Source organism: Anser cygnoides, chromosome 16 (assembly GCF_040182565.1).
Source record: "Anser cygnoides isolate HZ-2024a breed goose chromosome 16, Taihu_goose_T2T_genome, whole genome shotgun sequence".
Lineage (NCBI taxonomy): Eukaryota > Metazoa > Chordata > Aves > Anseriformes > Anatidae > Anser > Anser cygnoides.
The window spans coordinates 8,088,571-8,111,532 of NC_089888.1; the positions used below are offsets into that span (position 1 = coordinate 8,088,571).

At 43.5% G+C, this 22,962-nt stretch overlaps 1 protein-coding gene across 11 annotated transcripts in view; it reads left to right on the forward strand.

Moving 5' to 3' along the window:
- The window catches only part of NFATC2 (nuclear factor of activated T cells 2), a 111,870-nt gene that overhangs the window by 46,221 nt on the left and 42,687 nt on the right, over window positions 1–22,962 (forward strand). For all 11 annotated transcript variants that reach the window (XM_066978140.1, XM_066978141.1, XM_066978146.1 and 8 more), the window contains 3 exons: window positions 1,956–2,158; window positions 3,530–3,702; window positions 13,595–13,735. In XM_066978140.1, the coding sequence (XP_066834241.1) occupies window positions 1,956–2,158; window positions 3,530–3,702; window positions 13,595–13,735 (517 nt within the window). The remainder of the gene's footprint in view (window positions 1–1,955; window positions 2,159–3,529; window positions 3,703–13,594; window positions 13,736–22,962) is intronic.

Here is a 22,962-nt window from a genome sequence, read left to right on the forward strand (position 1 = left end):
CTGCACATTTGGGCCCTTGGGTTGCAAGATCTCTGGGGCGTAGACCCTGTCTTCGTGTGCCTTGCAAGTATGTGCTCGAAAATAATGATAGCTCAGAAGAGTGAGTGTCGCTTTACATTTGCCATACTGAAGGAAGGCTGCCAGGATTGCATTGATGCTGCATGTGGTCCCCTTGCAGGGGGTGAATTAGTCCTTCTGTGCAGAGATACCTCCTGCTGACTGGTAAAAATTAAAAAAAAATAAAAAATAAAAAAAAAGGTTTGGCCATGAATACCATTAGCTTGATCTTCCTTTTCTGTGATCTTCCAGTACTATTTGCTTTGTATGGCTTCATCAAGGTTTTGTATGTGGACAGAATAATTGAAAACAAATTCAGTGAGTCTCAGACCATAAAGTTCCCTTTCAGCTAGATCATTGGCTATGTGGTAAATAAATGTCTGTTTTTCATTTTTGGTTATGTGAAAAATTCAGAATGGTTTGATTTGTGATTTTGAATGTTAATAGAGAAGAAGATATTTCCTTGTCTCCTGGCCTATGGAGAAATTCTGGCTTTATTGGTTCTCTTGCAGCAAATACTGTTTAGGAGCATGTCATTTGGTACAGAAGTGTCTGTTAATGTCTTTGAACTGTAGAGGTCCCCACCTCTAAGGTCAGCCAAGACCTCCTTGTGTCACAGAGCAAAAAGGCCATCTCTACCTGTACAGATAGTATTTTAATGTAAGGCAAGAAAAGTGGCTGAAGGTGAACCATCCCAAGGGAAGAATGAGTTGCAAGGAGCAGTGACTCAAGCCCACATAAGTGATTTCATGAAAAAAAGAACATATTTCCTATTAAGACTATTTAAGAATCTTGGAGACAGAGAGCTTTGTAGCGTAGAGATGTGGATGTTAAAAGGGAACATCCTCCCTGACAGAAGAGGCAGGTGGGCAGAAAATACAATGCTGCGAGCATTTGAGAAGCTGATGCTGGCGTTTAGGACTGGATTTGGGAAGTTTGGGAAAATACGTTCATAACTGGGTAGAAGATGAGAGGACAAAGAGAAGGGCAGAGCTATGAAGATGAAGGCAGGCATCTTGTGTCAGTTGTGAGGTAAACAGGGAAATGGGAGAGCTGTGGAGTTTGGGCCTTACACATGCCAAGGCCGGAGAAAGAGACGTGACAGGGATTGTTAATTTCTGAAATGTTTATACATAGTTTAACATTTCAGTTCTCAAAATCACAGACACAATTGCTAGATACCTCCTGTTAAGGGTTTTTAAAAGTATTTTTTACAGCAGTTGAAGAAGGAATCATAAGCTGTGCAGAGGCAAAGTCATTTTACTGTATGCTAGGCTGGACAGACACCAGGGTTTACAAGTTGAATGTTACACAGGGCCCAGTTCAAAGACCCCTAACTCCAATACCTTTAATAAGGTCTGTAGAAGGTACAATTTATACCTGCAGGAATGTAATCAGGGGACTCTGTTCTTGCTGTGTTTCCTGCTGATGGGAAGCAGGAAGCCCTGCCCAGGGCTGCAGGTGCAGGGGACCACCTCTGCTTTTGCACCTTTGTCCACCTCACAGAGAAAAATCTTTTGAACCTCGTTTAGGATTCAGTCACTGCGAAATGCACAAATGTACTAAAAAATGTGCCTTTTGAGGGTATTTATCAAAACATTTTGGAGACAACCAGCAAATTTCTGGTAATGGAGAGCTTGTCTGGAATTTTTTCCTTCTTGATATATCTAGTACTATAACCATTATTTTCCATTAACTCCTTTCCCTGGTACAATGTACAAGAAAGTACTCTTAAGAGGTTGTCTGTCCCTGAGAGTAGGGAAGAGTCTGTACTACATGTGTAGTTCTATCTATCTATATCTCCATGTCTGTGTAGATGTCTGTAGATCTGTTTAGTTTCCTGAAATGAGAGCATTGCAACCCCCGTGTGTGATAATAGATTTTTAATGTCTTGCCAGCTTCATGGTTACATGGAGAACAAACCCTTGGGTCTTCAGATCTTCATTGGGACAGCAGACGAACGGATACTTAAACCCCATGCTTTCTATCAAGTCCATCGCATTACAGGAAAAACTGTCACCACCACGAGCTATGAAAAAATCATAGGCAACACCAAAGTTTTAGAGATCCCACTGGAACCCAAAAACAACATGAAAGCAACGTAAGCATTTTTATTTTTATTAGCAAAGTTGTGGCATGTTGAAATTCCTGCTCCTATGGAAAGCAGTCACTTAAATGAATAAAGATGTCTGCTCTGGAAGGACTCCCCTTTCCAAAGCATGAATTTAAGACTCTTTTTACAAAGGTATGAACAGACAGTTACAAGCACCTGGTTAAAGCTGCTCAAAGAGTTACCATGTATGCATTTTTGCTATTTGCCCCAACTGCTTCAGGAACTACACTGTAATTGCCAGTCATATTCAAAGTTAGAATGGCTTGGTATGGCACTAAGGAAAATGAGACACGAATCTCAAGTCCATAAAGTCCATATGCTGCAGGGACACAATGAGAAACAAGGAGCAGTAAGTAGACAGTGCATGAAAAGTGTACATTACATTTTACAACAGTTAACGGAATAGAAAACATCTCTCCTGAACTCAGCCAAGTGCTCTGGCCATGAAATCGCCCTCTCCTGTTGTAATAGTTTACCAGAAAAGCAAGTACAGGCACATCTTTAATGTATTATTTCTTCCAGTTTTATGGAGGCAGAGGGATGAAGTGGGCACCAGTCTGAAACTTTGGGCTTGAATGTGTGCCAGGCAGCACGAGAGTGATTGCTCTGCAGAGGGAAGAGCTGTATCTCCATCCTTCAGAGGATACTGACAAACTTGGCAGAGCAGCTATGTTTTTAAGCCCCCCTACTTCATCGCAAAATCCACATTCTTTCTTTGTATATCTTTTTTTTTTTTTTTTTTTCCCCCAGAATATATACCTCATTTCTCCCTTTCCTTCAGGCTTATCCTTCCCTCTGCACCCAAGGAAATAAATAAAAGCCCACATCTCAAATTTAAGCAGCCAAGTGCTAAATGGAACGTGATTGTCTGTTCCTAACAAGTAACCCTGGAATAATAAAGCCCTGCACATATACAGTGGTGAGGAACAGTGTGGGTGTAGGAAACAGCTCGGGGTGTATCCTCACCAAATGTGATTTTAATTCATATGAAATGTATGCTGTCTTTCAAATTGATATCAAACCAGTTTGGCAGTGCCTGTTAATACTCACTGCACCCTCTGAGGACTGTTGCTGAGCTCAGATCCTGTAACTGTTAATTGGTGCTTCTTCTTGCCCGGGCTCTGCTGTAGACAAGTTTGCTAGGCTACGTGGGGTTCCTGAGAAGTTAACCAGTGTGTATGTACTGGTTAATGTTAAGTAGCAATGCTGGTTTCAGCAGCCCTCATCCTCTCATTGCCGTTCAGCCCTGTCCTTCTCCTGACATCCTCCCTTTGTGAAGGGCTGTGGTGAATGGGAGCAGAGAAGAATCTTCTTTGCTACCAGGCTGTGCCTGCTCTGAATAGTTTGTATGTTTGGCAGCATCGACTGTGCTGGGATTTTGAAGCTGAGGAACGCGGACATTGAGCTGCGTAAGGGCGAGACAGACATTGGCAGGAAGAACACCCGCGTCCGGCTCGTCTTCCGCGTGCACATCCCCGAGTCCAACGGCAGGATCATCTCTCTGCAAGCAGCATCAAACCCCATTGAATGCTGTAAGTACCTCCTGAGATTTGTAGGCAGCCAGTGTGGGTGTGCATATGGGGCTTATATGCATCCTGCCTGTTTGTGCAGGAGTGTGCACACTGCCTGCCTTCCCGGGAGTGGTCATACTTGTAGTAGCGGCACAACCAGAACTTGTTATCTACAAGCTGGTGGTTGGAGGCTTTGAATACAGACATGGGGTGGCAAATGAAATGGAGAACAGGTTGGATTTCAAGGCTTGAGCACATACTGGTTGTTGTTTTTTCTAGGTGATGGTGCTGAGGGGTGTGCAGCTCAGGAGGCTGCAGCTGAAGGAGGGAAAGCCCAGGTTATTCTGGTATTCCCCTGAGGGACAGAAGAAAGCTTGCAGTTTTGATTTCTGGGGAGCAAATTTTATAAGTGTGTAAACTGAGAAACCTGCACCTCCCACTCATTTTAACGTACTGGATCCTGAGAAAGAGAGGCCTCCAGCAAGGTGCCCCCAGGGTCGAAGTCATTTCTGGAAGGGCTCCACCCACTGCGCTGGTTTATGTGCATCCTGTGATGCTTTTTGTTGATAAATGGTGCCTTTTCAGTGGTTTGGGGATTTCACAAATACAAAATGAACAGTTTTCCTCTCCCTTTGCTGAATGACTCACCCCTTTAGCAGAACCTATCTTGCCATAAGTTATGTGAAGAAAGTCATTGAAGAGTTTCTCGTGTGTATTTATTGAGATGCAGGCTTTACTTAAATAACAACTACTTATTATAAGAGAGGAGCCAACTTTGGATATAAAATCAAGACAAATTGTGACTAGTGAATTATTGAAAAAAACAGTAGAAGCGAATAAACAAGGCAAGACTAAGGAGAGGATGATGGATATGTATGATCTCTTGGCAATTTTTATGAGAGGATACCAACTCTCAGCATTTTACCATCTGTGTGAAGTCTCTGGGCACTGTGATGGGAAGGGAGAACAGTGGGAGTAGCCACCACCTGTCTCCATAGGAAACAAGATCCTCTATGGGACCAGATGCCTGAAACAATAGCAGCCTCCACCCCAGACATGTCCTTGCTGAAACAAAGGCCTATTTGCTAAAGGAAACATTCAGTAAACTGCAAATATTGTTGATAAGAAGGGAATCACAGTGAAGGATCACCTGGCTTCTCCCTCAATTTCTTTTCCAAGTGAAAGCAGCCCATGTCTGCCTGCAATGGGGACTTACTTGGGTGGGGGAACTCTGGGTGTGACTTTTACATCCACTGTACAGATAACCAGCATGGGTCCAGAGCAGAAGGTAGATGGGCCCTGGGTTTTTTTTGAGCCCACCGATCACCGTTATTCCAGTCTCCTACAGTAAAAGCAAACACTGCTTTCAGGAAGAGTGAGCTAGGCATTTCTAGTACCCACGACAGCACACTGTATTTGTGCCCATCATCAAAGAGCGTTCAAGCAGAAATCCGGTCACGGTTTACAGAATAAGATCACATTTTCCGAATGGTATGTGCACACCTCATTTGCCTGTGCAATGACTGCTATTCGCAACGGCTTGTTTAAGATGTCTAGGCACTTATTCTGAGATGTGTTTGCTTTGATGAGTCCTAGAGGCATAAAAGAAGCCAAGAGTCAGGTTATTAGTTTGTGGCTTATTTATAAGTTTATTATAATTAAATTGAAAATAAGAAAATGTTGGGCTGCTTAGCAGACAACAAAGGACATATGGGAACAGTGCTTTTCTGAATTCACGGAAATAGAGTGTAAAGTAACCTGGAGAAGTAAGCCTCTTCCATTTAGAATGTATGTTACATATTTACAGTGTTTTTGCATTTCACTAGCACTTTCTGATCGCAGCCAGGTTCTAGGAAGAAGGTTAAAAATATTAATTGGTTCAGCCAGCGCTCGTAATGCAGGCTAAATCACACTAGAGGTGATATTCTAAGTTTCTCACAGGCAGCACTGAGATAAGCCCAGGAGACTTGCTGATGAGCCCTGGTGTAGCAGAAGGGGCACGCTGGGACTTCGAGACGTTTTGTCCTTGCATCCCATCCCCCCCTTTCTGTGCTGCTGGGATTCTCTGTTTCATCACTGTTTGCTTTTCATTTTTTTGACGTGGCCACTTGGGAGCCCTTGTCCCTGGAGCCTCTCTCCTGAGATCTCTCCTGTCTGGTAGCTGTTAATAACATCCCACTGGGAAAGCCTCAGTAAGTAGCAGCTTTAAGATAACTGGCCTCACCAGTGGGGTTCCCTCGAGAGCGCTGTTGCTACCAACAGAACATCTGAGTGCTCTCCTCAGCAGAAGCAGATCCCAGCTAAACACTCCCACTGGTGTCAGCAGATCATTAGCTGCAATGAAGCAAGAACTGCGAAGTATCTGCTTTTCTAGGGGGCGATTTGGTTCCACCTCATCTGTGTCACATTCAGCACTTGACAGGTTTTAGGAGGGGATTTCACAGGTTCAAAGAATCATCCGGAGCAAGTTCCTCCCCAGGCAGCTGTGTGGGAGGACCATGAAGGTGCTATGTTGTTAAATGGTAAGTTATGCCTCAAAATGGACCTCATATCCAGACATGCCTGCACATTCAGCAGCTTGCAGCTTTTCTCTCCTTTTGCCTGTTGATTCACTCTGAAGCCACTGAGGAGACAAAGGCATTTGAAAGTCCTCTGATAATTGTAGCAACAGGCTATCACTCAGGTAGGGATAAAAAAAGCCACTGTCTTTGAGGTGTGGTGCTGGAAAGGTGAGAAAAATCTCTTCTCCTGGTTGTTGTCCACGCTGACACCCTGCAATGGCAGCAAGCCCACAGGAGCTAGGTGAGTTGTCCCCATGATCTCAGCCACTGGGTCCGTGCAGCATCATGTAGCATGGCCCCACTCCCTGCCTGTGCATGTCTGCAGGGTTATTCCTGCTGCAGCTGTACATGTCCACATGCACATCCCTGACTGTGCAGATCTGTTTTAGGCATATGGTTAACTCATGAGGGTGAGCTCTTGCCGGGACAGGCAGGGCTTGCTCTGAACCTGGTGCAGAGGCAGGGCAAGAATGCTCCAGCAGCACGGGGTGCAGGTGCTTGCATGTGAGTATCCCCTGGCCACCATCCTGTGCTGCAGTAAAGAGCTGCTGCTCAGGCATAAGCATCTTGGATCTGAAAACTTGACAGAAATGACCTGAAGTCTGAGTCTAAATGTGAATTCTAATCTCTCAATGTCTTGAAAATATAATTAGAACTAAGCAGTTTTCAATCACAGTTCTTTGGTGCCAAAATACAATATTGTCATCAGCACCGCAGCATGTCTGAAATCTGAGTGGCTATCACAGAACTGCTAACACGCAGCTGCTGTGACACAAGGGATTGAAGGGTTACAGAGTTAACTTGTCCGTTCACATGCAGCCCTAATAAAAAGCCACTCAGTGAATTGCCGCAGAGGGTTTTTGGTATTTGCAGACCTGATCATTATTCTCAAACTATTCAGACAACATCTGCAATATTATTTCTGTTTGTTTCCTTTGATTTGCTGTTCAGTGTGAGCTGAGGCTCATTTCTTGGTGAGTATCAGTGGAGTCATATCTCTACTCCTCAGCTGAAATATCCGTGGAGCAGGAAAGAAGCGACATTGAAGGGATTTCAGAGTAGCCACATAAGCACCCGTGAGGCTGCCTGGTTTACTCCATGCTGCTGGCAACCAAAAATCGCTCTATGCAAATGTCTTTGAGATGTGAATGTAAGATGAGGAGTACCACTCATACTGTGTCATAGTTTTTATTCTAATGGATTGTGCTTAAAGCTTCCCAAAGTGTCTCACGGTTCTTGTTTCATATAATCCATGTTTGCTGAAACTAAACTGAGCTCGTGAATGCAGTAAAATGCAAATGATGGCACTTGGCATGAGAGAGAGAAAGGTTCTAAAATCTTGTTCTTATAATAGATATTCCACGGTGGTAAAAACAAAACAAACAAAACTTATTACTAAAGAACAGTGTGTCCATCCGAGGAATTTAAAATAGTTTCTATTATTGACAGTATTTTGTTCCATTAAATTGGGTCAAATATCTAATTTCCCTTTAATCAATTTCCCTGGAAGTTTCCTTTATTTTTCTCTCCTTCTAGTAGATTTTCCCATCGTATTAGACAATCTGAGCCTATGATACTTGACACATTAATAACTACAGAGGAAAGAGCTAGTCATTCAAAAGAATGTTGTCTTGGCAAAGCAGGGAGTGCTTTTCCTCGGCCGTGAGTTGTGCCGGTTGGAATACAACAGCAGGCAAGAAGCAGGTCTGGTTTACTGAGATAAAAAAGCAGAAGCAAATGGTCTATTTGCACCTGAGAGGTGCCCATTGCAATTTTACCCAGAAGCAAGATTATTGTGAGAGTAGCATGGTTTCCAGATGAATTAAAGGATTTTTTTCCCCCTTTCATTTCAACTTCAAGACAGCCATGCAGTTTGCCGTAAATACAGCTGACACAAAACCTGGTGCCTTTCCTAAAGTAAAATTTCTCTCTCCTAATTTAAAGTTAATTCTGACATCTTTTGCCACTTTTAACATGCCATTAAAAGATTTTAACCTGGAAAGTCTGTCAGAAGGAAAATGCTCACCCTTTTTGCAGTAGTGCTGCTGGTAAAAGCAAGCGACCCAGCTTATTACGCAGACCATGGATTTCTGAGCATAATTTAAGCTCAGCAGATCTCCTCCACAAGGGATTAAAGGGAAATGCTGTGCATACCCGCAGAGATGATCGACAGAGAAGTGAACCGAGGCCATGGTTTTCCTGTCATTAATCACATGCTGTTTTGGTGAGCTGGCTGCAGTTCATAGAAAGTATCATACTTATCTGACACTGCTGCCATCAGTGCTTGTCACTCCTCCTTCGCAAGGGCATCATAAAATAAATTATGTGCAGAGAAGGAGGTGGAGAAAAGCCCTCTATTTTTGGTGCTTTTTTCTTGGATGGCTCTGTACAAACTGCTGATTAAGTCTTGCTGGCAACAAATTGGAAACTGTTGTCATCCCATATGGGGGTTCTTCTTTTGGTAGCATTTGAATCACATTTTCAAGGTTTCACATCACAAGGGCTGGGAGTTTGCTTTATTTACTTGATTCTCACTTAAGCCTTCAGCTCCCCAACACTCCTACCAGGAGGTAATCCTCCCACCCCTCCAATTACGAGGTTGTTCCTCAATGGGGTGCATTGCTGGTGCCTGCCTGCCTGCTAGAGATGTCTCCTCTCCTTGGTCCTCCCCCAGCTCCCACGCTGCAGCTCCCCGGCCTTTGCTTCTGTGCCCACCCTGAGAGCTCAGGGTGCTTCAGCAAGTGATGAATGGGATCAGAGGCTCTCAGGACGTTAACATGTTGGATAGGCACTGGGCACAGGAGCACTGCTCCTATCAATCCTACCGCAGGCAAGCAGTTCACAGTAAATAAACACAGTGTGACAGGAGGAAAGAGATATTTACTTTGGCTCATTAAGGTTTGCACTGAGGTGGAAGAATTAATCCCACAACAAATTATGCTGCTGTTAAGTCTCTGCTATTGCTTCTAGAGTTTGGGATTTACTTATTTATTTATTTATTTAACCGTCAGACAGGCAGCTCTACTTGCCCTTCTCCAATCCAAGAGGAATCAGTCGCTTGAGCCAAGAGCCTCTGGGGGTTTGGAAAGACATGTTAGGGGCAGTGAGTCACGGCTCAAAGGCTTCCAGAAAGCTGGGTGAGCCCAGGACAGGGTGTCCAGAGAGAGACCTGGACATTTGGCCTGGGGGGGACCGCTGTGCTGGGATGCAAGTTCTGACCCCCCCCCCCCCCCCCCTTTTGAATATCCAAGTTTTAGTTTACTTGGCTTGTGAAGGCAGTTAGAGGTAATTAGGGGTAATGCTAGCTTTGTCCTTGCTGCGCTGCAGGTGGTCCTCAGCCCTGCTCCTTGTGACCACCCAGAATATGATCTCTCCTGAACTGCGCTCAACTATAGAGTCAGTTATAGGGACAACACGTCAATTTAAGCTCTGGATCTGGTGTTGCAGGTGTCAGGTGGCATGGAGAAGCTATTCTTTGGCCTCAACGTACACAGAAGTCTGCATGGAGGCCCTTCAGTCAGTCCACAGACTAAGATATTGAGAAGCTGTGCTAATACATGGGGGCTATGGAGTATCTGCTCTGCAAGTGACTGTCAGACCCACTGCTCTGCACAGAGTTCACAAGCCTGTTCCTCCCGAGAAGCAGATCGTGTAAATTCCCTGATCTGGCCCTTGCTCTTCTTGCACATGCAGGGAGAAAGGTTGCCTAGACGGTTCCTCTCCAGAGGCTGTTAAGATACATTTAGCTTCAGTTAAGACTCCTCATAAAACGAGTCAGCCTTTGGGCAAGACAAGGCAGTGCTTGGAAGCTCTCCAAGCCGGTGGAAGGAAACACGATGCTCAGGCAGAGCTGGAGCTGCTCATCAAGGGGACGCGTGGAGGAGCACTGATGGGGAGCAAGAGGGGCTCTCAGGCAGAATTGTGATTCCCTAAGGGGCACGTACAGGTAACACTCCCCTGGGGAGAATTTGGAGCCACAATAGATGTATCCAAGTAGTCAGTTGTCTCAAAATATCCCTTTTTCTTCCTCGAAGCCCAGTAACCTCTGACAAAAAAGGAGTGATTGTAGGTGCTGTGAGCAGGTGGGGAAGCAAGAAACACCACCTCCGAGCCTTGGCACATTTTCTTGTGGTCAGCCTGCAGGCTTGTGCATCCCATGTGCATAACTTGGCCCACCAGCCCAGATGTTTAGGCTGTCTTTACGCTTCCTCCACCAGCTGGCACAGGGATGGAGACCAAGGGGACAAGCCTCACGGCCTGGCAGCGACATGCAGGCCCCTGGGTGCTGTGGGCAGGGGAGGAGGTGCAGGGGCCACATCCCTCCTGGCTGGGGGTGCCTGGAGGTGGTGCAGTGGCTGGGACAGCAGCTGCCTTTCTCTCTCTCATGTCACTGTGCGCATTGTGTTTCTTGGCACTGTGCATCCATGACATCTTGATTTGCAGACAGTCAAATAAAATAGAAAAATAATGTCCCCTGTTAATAGGTTGACACACTGCTTCAGGCCAAGTGTGAGTATTTCTATAGCATTTGCTTTGCTGCCTTATGTCAGTAACTGTTGCTATTGAAAGTAAACACCCCAACTGGTTAAATCAACAGCGTTTTGTTTATTCAAAGCTCATAAACTCCAGTAGCTGTAGGTCACTTTATGAAGTGCCAACCCCTGGGGGAAGAGAAGGAATAGTGTGAAATTATTGCATGCAGTCCACCCATCGTGAGCCTTAGAGGAAGGGGATTTATTGGCAATTAATATTTCTTGCAGAGAAAAATAAAGTGATCCTATTGAGGCAGCTCCATGCTGAACCTTGAGCCTCCTTTTTAGTGAAAATGGGAAATAGGGGAGTCTCCTTGCAGACCTGGGAGAAAAATAAGATCTTGGAAAATTAAATTTTTAAATTTTTTTACAAAATGGTTTGCAAACCACCCAGTGGGAGAAGAGTGCAGACAAAACATGTAGTGGGAAGCCTGATGCTCAGTAGGTACCTGAATTTCTCCACCTTTAGCCCATTCTTCCCATTAGCATGATGTCTGCACTGTGAAACTCAGCTGGAAGATTTCTAAATGACATTGTTCTGCTGCACATCTAAAGCAGATGTGGGTTTTTACACCTACGGGTATGACTAATTCTGGGCCTGGGTGAAAGCACTTCTGGAGATGCCAGTAGCCTGCTTGTGCTGTAGCTGTGCCTGAATGTAGCTTTGCACCAGCCTGTCTACTGGTGGCCAGCATGGGGCTGCATCAGGGAAACCCCAACGCTCCTCTGCCCACTGCAGGCTTCCAGGCAGTGCTGCTTGGCTGCCCAGCTCAGCTGAGGAGAGCAGCAGGGTTTGGGGTTTCTGAGGAGCATGGATGAACAGGCTCCCCAGTGAACCTGCTGTCCTCCCCAGCTCCCTGGTAGGTTGCAGCATACACAAACACTGCGCTCTATGGAAGTTGGATAGAGACTTGGTTTTCGGCAGTGATTTCCAGCTTGCCTAGTTCCAGATGTATTTAAGATGAGTCAGATGGTTATTTCCAGGCTAAAATGTGTCCTTCCTCATCCTGAAAAAGCCTTGAGAACCACTGGTCAGTGGGATGTCAGGTACAAAGCTCTCTATTAAGACACTAAATCTGCAGGAGACGTAGTTTAATCTGCAATTTTGACAATTTGGGACTGTCTCGAAGTGAAACTTGTGGATTGAATAGGAATAAAGAGCATTCAGGGCAAAGTTTAAATACATTTTCTCTTGAGCGTTGTAGACATGGTTTTGGTTATTGCTATTTACTTGTAAGCCTTTGAGGTTACAAACCTTTGTGATAAATCCAATTATGAACTCATCAAAAGCATGAGTATTTAGGGATAGGAATTAATCATGGAGCCATGTGAAAGAAATTAGCAGCTTCTGTGAAAATAATCTGAATATATATTCTTAATTGGCAGTATCTTAGCCCAGCTGTTGTAATATATTTGAAGGGAACAATGAGTCATAAGGTTGTTTTAAATAGATTTTAAAAAATGCCTCTCAAACGGCACAAGAAAGTTACGAATATTGACTTATCTGTATTTCTAACAAGAGAAAAAAAGCCTTGTTCCCTTCTCCCACAGACACCTGTCTGCACGGTTTAACGTTTATGTTTTCCCACCAAATACCCCAGCTTTGTTTTTGATGCAGTGAGAGAGTTTGTGCAGCTCTTGCTGCAGCCAAGAGCCATTGGATTTTCGGCTCTCTGAAGGTTTCAGAGCAGTAAAAGGGTGCCTGGACCACAGCCTTGCCTGTGTGCGAGTGGAGGCCCAGCACTGAACATACAGGTTAACATTTCTTTAGTTTTGGCTCAGTGGTGAATGGTGTTCAGTGAAGACACAAACGCTCGGGGTCTCGTGGGAACAGGCTCTTTGTCAGAGAAAGTTAAAACCCAGCCAAGGCAGCTGTTAAATAGATGAGCGGCATCCTCTGGAGGCCTTTCCAGTTGGGGTGGATGAATCTGGAGGAGTTTGAGTGCAGGTCATGAACTCGCAGTTCACCAGACCCAAATTGCTGCCCACCTGGTCTGCTCGCAGGGAAGCTCCTGATATTTTCCAGCTGTCTGTGTTGCAGGGAACAATTCTCGCATCTTCACTTTGTTCGGCTCCTGCTGCTTGTTAGCAAAGAGTTGAAACAGGATCGTAGGGATGGTAACCAGGACTCTCCAAAGCTTTCCTGACCATGCAAATGGCCATTTTAATGGGTTGAGAGGACCAAAGTTGGAGAGATGGTGCTGTCCTGGTTTTCTGACTGACGAGGAAAAGAATAATAAAGCTGGGGCCTGCTTGTACACATGCAGCTTTGTGATTGCCCCTCTGGTTGTGTGTGAGGCCTGCTGTGTGCACATGGAGACGGTGATTCTGTTGGCAACCAGGCTGTGCCAGGCCCAACATTGGGCCTGGTCTCTGTGAGAAGCATTGGGCTTTTGTAGAAAGGGTTTATTTTTATTTTTTTTCTGAAGGAATTCAGTGTTATTCAGTGGAATCCTCTCTGCAGGTGGAATTTTTGGGCTCCAGGACTGTAGTGTGCCTGCACTTGAAAATTTGGCTATTTATTTGGAAACAGACATGGGCAAGTTCCAGCTCATTCATCCAAGCTGTCCTTTTTCAAGGACAAGGAGTAAGGCCAGCACAGCTGAATCGCTGCAGCCAGCTCCTGAATGTTTCCAAATAAAATGCCTTGAGTAAGTTTATTTTTCCCTCTCAAACCTAAATTTAGCACCCTGGAGAAGCTGCTTTGGCAGTCAGTGGATGGTAACGATGACAAGATCGATCTGTGGATAGTTCTGGGAAGATTTGGAAAGTGCTGGTAAAACAGAGTTGATTTCATTCATGTCTGTATTTTGTCCACAGCCCAAAGGTCTGCTCATGAACTTCCAATGGTTGAAAGACAAGATATTGACAGCTGCCTTGTGTATGGAGGACAACAGATGATTCTGACTGGACAAAATTTCACAGCAGAGTCCAAGGTTGTGTTTACAGAGAAAACTTCAGGTAGGGCATTTTTTTTTCCTCACTTTCCCTAATGTGATAAGGCAAACCTGCAGTACTGTTGTGTCTCATGATATTGTTCTAAGACTTTTGCTCGTGAGTAACTCTACTCCAGTGAGTAATCCCATTCAAGTTCTGCCAAGTAAAACCAAATCTCGTGAGGTAACCTTGTGAGTAAAATTAGCCCTGGGAGCTCACATCTGCATCGTTGGCCTTGCAGGCACTGTTGGAAAGTAAATCAAAGCCATGTCATGGGGAAGGTTCACAAGAATATAGACATTGGGAATCAGCAGAAAAAGGGTACATTATCAAAGAAATTAAATGACCGTTACATGTTCCCTTATGCTTATTTAATCTCATGTTTTGTAAACATTACTGTAGAAATAACAATTGAAATGACCATTTTTATTGAAGTGAACTATAGTCAGAGGTTGGGGCTTCTGTCCTTAGAAGTCTGTGAGAGAAAAATGTGTGTAATATGTATTTTGATATCAAAGTAAAATTATTTTTATACACATATTGAGACACAAGAACACATCACTGCATCTTCCATATTTTTTCAGATATTTTCAACATTGATAGTTTCCACATTGATAGTTTTCATATCACTTCTTATAAAGAACCCTCTTAAGCATAAACAGAAATATATATTTCCCCACAGTGTGAAGGGAAACAGTGCCTCCACAGGCAAATGAAATTCAAGCCTGTGAAACATGCTGAGATTAAATGGAAAATAATCCAAAATGTCACAAAACACATATAAAAATATATTTTATTGAGTAAGGGCCTGCTTCTGTAAAGCTTCTTTCTCTTTCAATTATCCCCAGGCAGGCCGCTGCTCAGCTCTCTGAAGGATTTGTCTCTCACTTTACCACATACCCCTGAAATACAGTCGAAATTTGCACTGCTTCCACGTGTACAGGTTTGCATCACCTCAGCATTGCCATTGCAAACCGAGGCATCAGGTTAAATCATGCAGCTATCTAAGCCTGTGCACACCCATGCATCTGTCCTGCTGTCTGTGCAGGCTGGCACTGCACAACCATGTACATCAGATACATGAAGAACTCACAAAAGGAAGGCTCAGACTTGTAGCAAAACAAATTCAGAGAGAAAAGTTCCCTGTTGTAGCACAATATTTTTTTCCAATAGAGCTGCATGTTTTAAAATATGTTTTGCCAATTTTTTGGGGTATTATTGCTAGCTCTTGAGCAGTCACAAAGAGGAATGACTAGCAGATTACAGATTATCTCTCTTTTCATCTTGGCTGTTTATTTGCTTAACTTGCACAGAGACAATACAAGATGGTCCCAAGCCCTAGTTGGTGTTGGATGAATATAAATAATAGGAATAATGACTGGTTACCGGGAGTTATTTGGTTGCCTAGCATCACCTCTACTGCCTTTGCTGAACTCTCTTTATTGTGTTTTCACAATGGCATGCCGTAATAAATACCACTTGATTTCTGACTCAAAGAATACCTTACCCTAGAAAATATGCTTAGCATGGTCTAATGGTTCAGGTGGGCAGTAGAAATCCAGATTTTCTTGTTTACAGGTGGAAACACAAACAAATGCATTCTGCTGTAGTTAGTTACCTGTTTACTCAGAGCAGAATTGTTTCTTTTCTAATATCATATGCATACAGGCATTTCCTCTCACCTCACTAGGCAGTATGTGTATTTTATTGGATTTCTTAGGGCTTTTGCAAAATGACATTTGTTTCTTTGTAAATGGTCTGGACTTGTTTAACTTACCCTTCATTAGGCTTGATTTTTGTGTTTGGAATAATGTGCTCTGCAAGGATAATAACAGCATCCAGGGATCAGAAAAGCATCTTGCAATATGAAAGACCAGACTCTGCCATCCTTTACTCCTGTTTGTTTTAGTGAGACAAAGGACTCTGCAGTACAAAAGAGCAGCAAGAGTAAAAATAATAAAAAAAGTAAAAGAGCAATTTTATTTAAACTTCACAGTCCCTTTGCATTGCTAAGAAAACACGCTGTTCCTAAGTTTTCTGTCAGTAAACTAAGGCAGAGAAAGCCTAAGCAATATATCCAGTGACCTGCAAGAAGGGATTTAAGAAATAGCATCACCCAAGTGAACAGCATGTGGGTGATTTATGGGGTAATGCTTTTGGCAAAAAGCAAGCCAAACATTAATGTACGTGGGCATCAGCTGGTGAAGTGGGGGAACAAAAACCCATGCTGGAGGCCCCACTTTCTTCCCACAGCTCCAGCAAGCCATGCTGTTTCCCAGCAAGAAGGAGAGCTGCTAGGCCACTAGGCCTCTGAACTGTGAAGGTTCTGATGAGCCTGTGCAGTCAGAGCAATTTTCTTGGCACCCTTTATATCCTTTTAAGACCATGTATTAATTCCTTCCCACTGTGCTGCCACTGTTCCGTCGATGTCAGCGAATCATGAAGGTGCATGGGAACATGCTTGGCAGCCCACAACGGTACCTGTCCCAAGAATGTTTTGCAGTAACTAAAGGAGATGATACACTAAAAAAGAGGTAGCTCTTAATGCCATTTCGAGGAAACATCTGAAATGCCCAGCCCCTATTTCCATATGAGAGCAGAGAAGGCTTTGGCTGGAACAGATGTTAGAAAGTAAAAAGAACAACAACATTTTCCACACTAAATCTAAAGCTTTTCTTCACTGCTGGGGAAACTGCATTTTTTTGTTTCTTTTTTTACCTCCTGGTAGTGGAGAGCCATGGCTTATCCCAGCAGCAGTGCCCAGTCTGGAGCAGAGATTTGCATGCCGGTGTTCCGTATCCTGCACTGCTCCCTGGCCATCTCTGTGGTCAGTCTCAGGCTACCGGACTTTGAATAAATGATTGGCAAAGGGGGAATTTAGAGGACGGGAGACCTGATTCAAGGCTTTGGTCTGGATGAGAAGTGTGTGCATGGTGGTATGTAGTGTGTCTAGGGGACTCTGCGCCATGCTGCAGGCTTGATAGCTCTGTGTGTCCATGCACCATTTTATAATGTAGCAATGCCTCTTGCAGATATGCCATGAAGTGCTTTTAATGTGAAGATCGCTTTCTTTAATAGGTGTACATTAAGGCAAGGAACGTTAAAGCTTATCTGGATATGCAAATCACGCAGGGGCTGATGTGACTTCAACTGACTGCAGTAGATGGAGAATTAGGCCTTTGTGCATGGCTTGTAGAGGTTATCAAGTGTCCCAGAGAGCCTGAAAGTTAGGATCTTACACACCTGGGACTTTCAGCTTCTCCCTTTATAAACTGTAGGCTATTTTAATTATTACCATGGCCTTACTTAGTTGTTGTTGCATTAGACTGCAGGAACACAGAACAAAAAGGGCTGGTTCTACAGCCCAATTCTCAATTAGAAATGTCGCTGGGTGGAAGGAGGAGGTGGATATTGCACTCACCTCGGAGAGCTTGCTCGCTGCAGCTCCTGTCTGCACAGCATTGTGCAGAAAGCTCTGATAAGCTGCTCAGCAGCAAACTAAGCCACAATAAACATTCTGGTGGGTGGATAGCACGCTGCTCGCGTGACCCTGCCATTGTCGCGTCCTCTCCCAGCTGTCAGCGCTGCCCCAGGGAGCCTCAGAAAGAACTGTACCTCTGTGAAGGCAGGAAGGTGCACCACCTCTCGGGGAAACGCAGTTTTCTCTGAGTTTCATTTTAGCAGCTCACAAGCCTTGTCTGTGCTAGAAAGTGGTGTTTGATTTCGCACTTTTGACAACAGTTTTAGCTCTAGCAGTAATGGCAAGGGAGAGAGCAGCAGTGTGGAAAAGCATCTAATAGCTTTCAGCATGTTGTACTCTGCAGAGGGCCTTGGCTAGGCTTGTTTGCCTGGTGTTTAAGATGAGAGTAGCAAGACTTTTTTTTTTTTTTTGTCCCTTAAAAAAAACCTCTGTGCAGCGAGATGTTCTCCTGTTCAGTGTTTCACAGATGCTCTACCATCTGGGTGTACCTTGAGCGTGGGGTCTGGATTAGTGTCTGCAACGATCCAGGTGCTGAGATCGAAGTCTCTGTGACTTACACAACTGAGTAAACTGCTCTTGGGGGTTCACAGTTGTAAATTAGGTTTTACCCTTCAGATGAATGCTCAAAACATACTTCAGTTTCCCCTGGATTTTGTAGGCAATTCTTCACTCACTATTTTTGACAGAGAGAATTGTAGAACTGTTCATACTTGTGACCAAAATACAACATGCTCCTAAGAACAATAATGAATACTTTTTACTTCTCTATAACATATGTATATTTTCCACTAGAAATACCTGGAAAATAAAGAATATTCCCAAAATTATGCTGGGATGTCATTATGAAAATAGCTGCCCTTTTGTATTATACTAAAACTAGTGCAATTAACTCGCCACCAAGAAGTCTGTAAAAGACTCATTTTAGGCTTGCGACAGGAAATGGCAGCAGGAAGCGAACTGAAGGGGCTGGAGCTCAGTGCTTTGTCTGTGAGCAGGGGGATAAAGCGCTTGTGTTTGAACTGCTGATGACTAAATGACATTAATTTTCTTAATGATAAGGTTTACCAACATGCAAGCATTATAGTTTTAGGTTCTTTTTAAGGTTACTTATTTCTGATGAACAATTGTAATCCTCAGCTGCTGCAGGGCAGAGGAGCTCATGAATTAGAGAGTCAGGACACAAAAGCAGAATTGGGTTCAAGGAGTTAGAAGATCTGAACTCAGAGAAACCTAACTGAGTGCATCTGAATAAAAATAGGTCAGGGGAAGCAACTGGATGGGATTGTACAGAGAGATTTTGCAAGTGCATGTATTCTTTCAGTTGTGATCTGGAAAGAGAGCTTGGAAAGCAGTCTTGTGGCTGTTAAGGGTTTTGAATATGCTGAAGGTCGAGGGTGTTAGTTAGAGCCTGTATTTTACAATGCAGTAAAAAAAAAGAAAAAAAAAAAGGTTTGGAATCCCCCTTCTTATTTGTTTTAATTATCACGTAATAATTTGCAAATCAGATGCAGTTGGTTGCATTCTGTTTATTCCCATTTGTGTACTGGTTACTGCTGCTGTGCTGTGAGTGATAGAGAAGTTTCGTGTTGGTCCAGGAGAAAAGTGCAAATGGACTGTGCTTTCCCCTGCCAAACTCTTATGGTGGCCACATGGACATCATGAATCATCGCTAGGACAATGTGGGTGGTGGAGGAACAACCCAAACAGAAAGCGTACATCTTTGGAGTAGATCCACCATAAATCTTTCAATTCAGCTACACAGTGTAAAAAGAGGAGGTGGTGCTCTCTGCACCCTTTGAACTGATGCAGCTGTCAAGGGCGCTGAAGCATGGACACTCAAAGTCCATTTAACTAAAATAAATCCTTCCATCCTCTAGATTCAAGCAATGGAGTTCTAGTTTCTTTTTCCCGTGGGTTCCTTTATGTGTCTGTCTGTCACCTCAGGGATGTTCCTATGACTGTGGTTTCTTAGGACGCTAATAGGTAGAGCAGGTGAACATACTTGAACATCTGCCAGTTTCAGGAGACCTCACCGCAGGGCAGGATCAGGACTGCTTTTTCAATGTGCACACCCAGCTGCACTGGAAATTGGTGTCCGTGGCAAGCTGAAGCTTTTGTCTGCACAGTGTGCAAAATGGAGGTGGGCTCTCTTTGCACGTCCACCTATACTAACTGCAGTGCGTCACGTGCGCAGAAGCACTTATGTTTTTGCCATGGCTTGCCTATTACTGAAATAACAATAATGACAATAACTGTTCTAGTGATATCTGTACTTCTTTACACTGTCTTTCTGATTTCCAGCACTTCTGTACATCTCTCATTGCAGATGTGCTTTATTTTAACTCTGGGCAAATCATTTCTTTGAAATATGCTCCTTTCAGTTTTAAAAGCAAACGAGCAGGGATTGTTTTGTAGGGATTTTGCTCTTAGACTTGCACTTTTCAGTATTCCTTTTGCGTTGCAAGCTAGCAGATTTTGAGATTTACACTCTCTAGAAAAATTCTTGTTTATAAAACACAAGAAGTTGGACCCAATTATGCTATCAATCTGAGTCCAGAGTCAGTGTTGCTCCAGACCCAGGAATCCCAAGGCACATACTGTCTGACACTTTATTATGAGTAAAGCTCCTATTGCATGTTCTTATCTATGCAGTAGATGCCTTTTACAGCCCATACTTGTTTTAATTGTGTAAGTTGATATGTATCTGCTCGAAATCAGTCAAATGACTTGGAGTATGAGACAGTCTTCTGGACAAGACAATTCGCTGTAGAAAACTGTGATGGGAAGGCATTATGACACATATAATGTGAAAAGTAGGTGGCTTGTATATTGGTTTTGATAATAGTGAGGAACCAGGGTTGAAGATTAGAATCTTTTGTGAGAGTTGTGAAAGGAAACTGTAAGACTGGCAAGAGTAATGTTCCCCTATTCTGTTATGTCAAGTCTGAAATTTCTCACCGTGCCCCAAACAGGGAACTAGATGCCAGTTAGTAGTCTGACAATTTCTTGAATGATCAAAAAAATGTCCTGGGGAATGCAAAAAATAGCAAACTATTTTCGACAATTATCTCTTTGAACTTAATGATGCAAAATTAATGATGCAATTTACTCAGACAAATTAAAGATAAAAGAGAAACCTAAAACATTTTAAAACTTTCATTTTTTTCTCATATCCATCCAACAGAGATGTTTTCTGTCTGAATCCAGCAAATAACCGTAAATCTTTCATGCAAGCTCCAAGCTCCAATTCTCTTACTGAATTTCTAAACTAATGAACTGAAAAAGAAGATTTAAGTTGTGGAGAATTGAGGGGAACAGGACATATCTTAGAACCTGGATCCTAACTCAGCCACACACGCTGATGAACATCCATTACAGTGTAGGTTTTTAAGGTATCTTAACCTGAGACAAAAGCCCAGCATCTAGGGAAAAAGCAAAGAAACAAACTACTGTGGTTTTCTTGTTTGTTCATTTGTTTTTATGGAAAAGTCTGAGGAAGAAAGCACAAGTCTTTGGGAGTAGTTACAGAGTTAGCAAAAGCGAGAGTGATACTGCAATCTGAAATGATTCCATTTGTTTGCAACATGAAGTTCTGTAGACAGTATATGAAATATATTTGCTATCTTGCTCTTTGCTTAGTAGTTCAGACAGCGCACACGCACCACCACTTTCTCTGCTCTGCTCAGTTTGTGGCTGGAGCCTAGCATTTAAAGCTGGGTGCTGGATCCACCCTAAATCGACAGAGCGATGGATTGAACCAGTGGAGTACATTATTGATCTCTGTGTTGAGAGGCACATCTGATTTTTACATTAGCTAAAGGTGATCACCTTACAGGTTAATCTCCCGTCCTTATTATGCCTTGCAGTGCAGCACATTGAAGTGGCTGCAAACCAGAGCAGAGGACCTGCTTGGTAGTTGTTCATGCAAAAAGATGTCAGAACTGGGGAGGGTCAGGATGGTTTTATTTTCTTTGGGTTTCTGCTCTGTTTGCTCTTTCTAAGCAAAAGAGGAAGGCATACAGCAAAACCCATCATTTTGAAGAGTGACAAGTGTATAAAATAAGGCAGATTTGAGTTTTCCCTTTTTTGCTATGTAGACAAAAGGGTTTCAAGGTAAATGTGACACCTTCTGCTTTTTCTTGATATTGCTGATGAAAGCCCAGCAGATCTTTCTGCCCACAGGTTTACCCCATGGCTGAAATGTGCTGCCTGCCCCAGGTGTTCTTGTAATCCCTCAGGACAATTGTTAGGCATTAAGCTGGGGATCTCAGAAAAACACTGCAAAACAGGAAAAAATCTAAGGATCACGCACACAAAAATGCAAAAGTGTGTGGCTGCAGAAACGGAGTTGCCATAGCTGTTAGAGACTCAGCGAGACAGGGTGGAATCCAGTGTTTTGGAAGGTTTCCCCGTATGACACAAGATTTTGGAATTTTACAGCTGGTAAATCCTTATTAACACAGGCAGCCACTACTGGCCTGGATTCCCTGGCTTGCTGTTTACTATGGGGGCGCCTAGTGGAAGTGTGCCTGGTCCTGATTATTCAGCTTTGAATCTTAATTGTTTAAAGAGAATATTAAATAATAATAACAATTCTGGGAATAAGCAAAAGGCAGAGAGACAAGCTCCCATCACCTGTTGACAGAAAATTGATCATGTAAAAAGCTGGCACGGGGAGTGGAATTCCCTATTCTCCCACTTAGTCATCACATCCTGGTGTGACTCATTTTATTACATGGAGGTTCCCAGTGGTTTTATTTTGAGACGAGCTTTTGTTTAATAATTTATACACAGACACACACAAACACACACGTATAATCTTAAAAAAACAACAAATCTATTTTGATGAATTGGCATAAGGAATTATTTGGAAGAGCTCTGGGATGACAGACTGCCCCTGCTGCTTCACTGCTCAACTACTGTATTTATGTTTTATTTTAGTGTGAATTGAATTCCTCAACAATAGCTGGGGAGAAATCTTCTCTAGACTTGTTCTCACTGTGCAAAATGTCAGATTTGGGGCTGGGCTGGATGGCGGATGACTAATCCATTGGCCTTTTACCTCCCAGACCTTGACTTGTATCTTTGGCCTTGGTGACTCAAACTCACGTCCTCAGTAAAATGAAGGCACTGGCCTCAGCTCACCATAAACAGAGCTTCACTAACTGCAGTGGGCAGTCTCGCTTCAGCAAGAAAAAGAAATCCACAGAAATCAGAGTCAGTGAAAAAGTCAATAGCTCTTCTTTTGCAAGTTGTAAATTCATTCATGCTGCGTTTGCTCTAAAGTTTGAAAACTATTCTGAAGTAAAAGCTTAGGAAGCAGCAACTGCTCAGGTGTAATGCTGAGCAACCTTGCACTGACATGAAGCAGAATAACTCCCCAGCTGAAACCAGAATTCATCCCCCAAAAGAGCAAGAGATTTTGTGTGCGTTTTCCCCTGCCTATAAGTTTTCCACATCCCAGAAGTAGTGTCTGTTTTTCTGGAAAGCATTCGTTGTTACTAGCTTTGTTCTTGGGGTGGCTTAAAAAGACTTGCCTGTTTTCCAGAGATGCCTGTCATGTACCGATAAAACCTCACGGAGATAATTGCTGTGCGTTTTTGGAGGACTTTCCAAAAATCACAGTGAATAGGGACAATTCATTGCAAGCCCAAAGGGAACTCCGCAGAAATGTGTAGCGAGGGCAGCTGCCCCACTGGCTACCAGGCTCCATTTCTTTGGGGAACTCGCATGGTTTGCTGCCTGGGAAAAAGGTAACAGGTTGTTCATT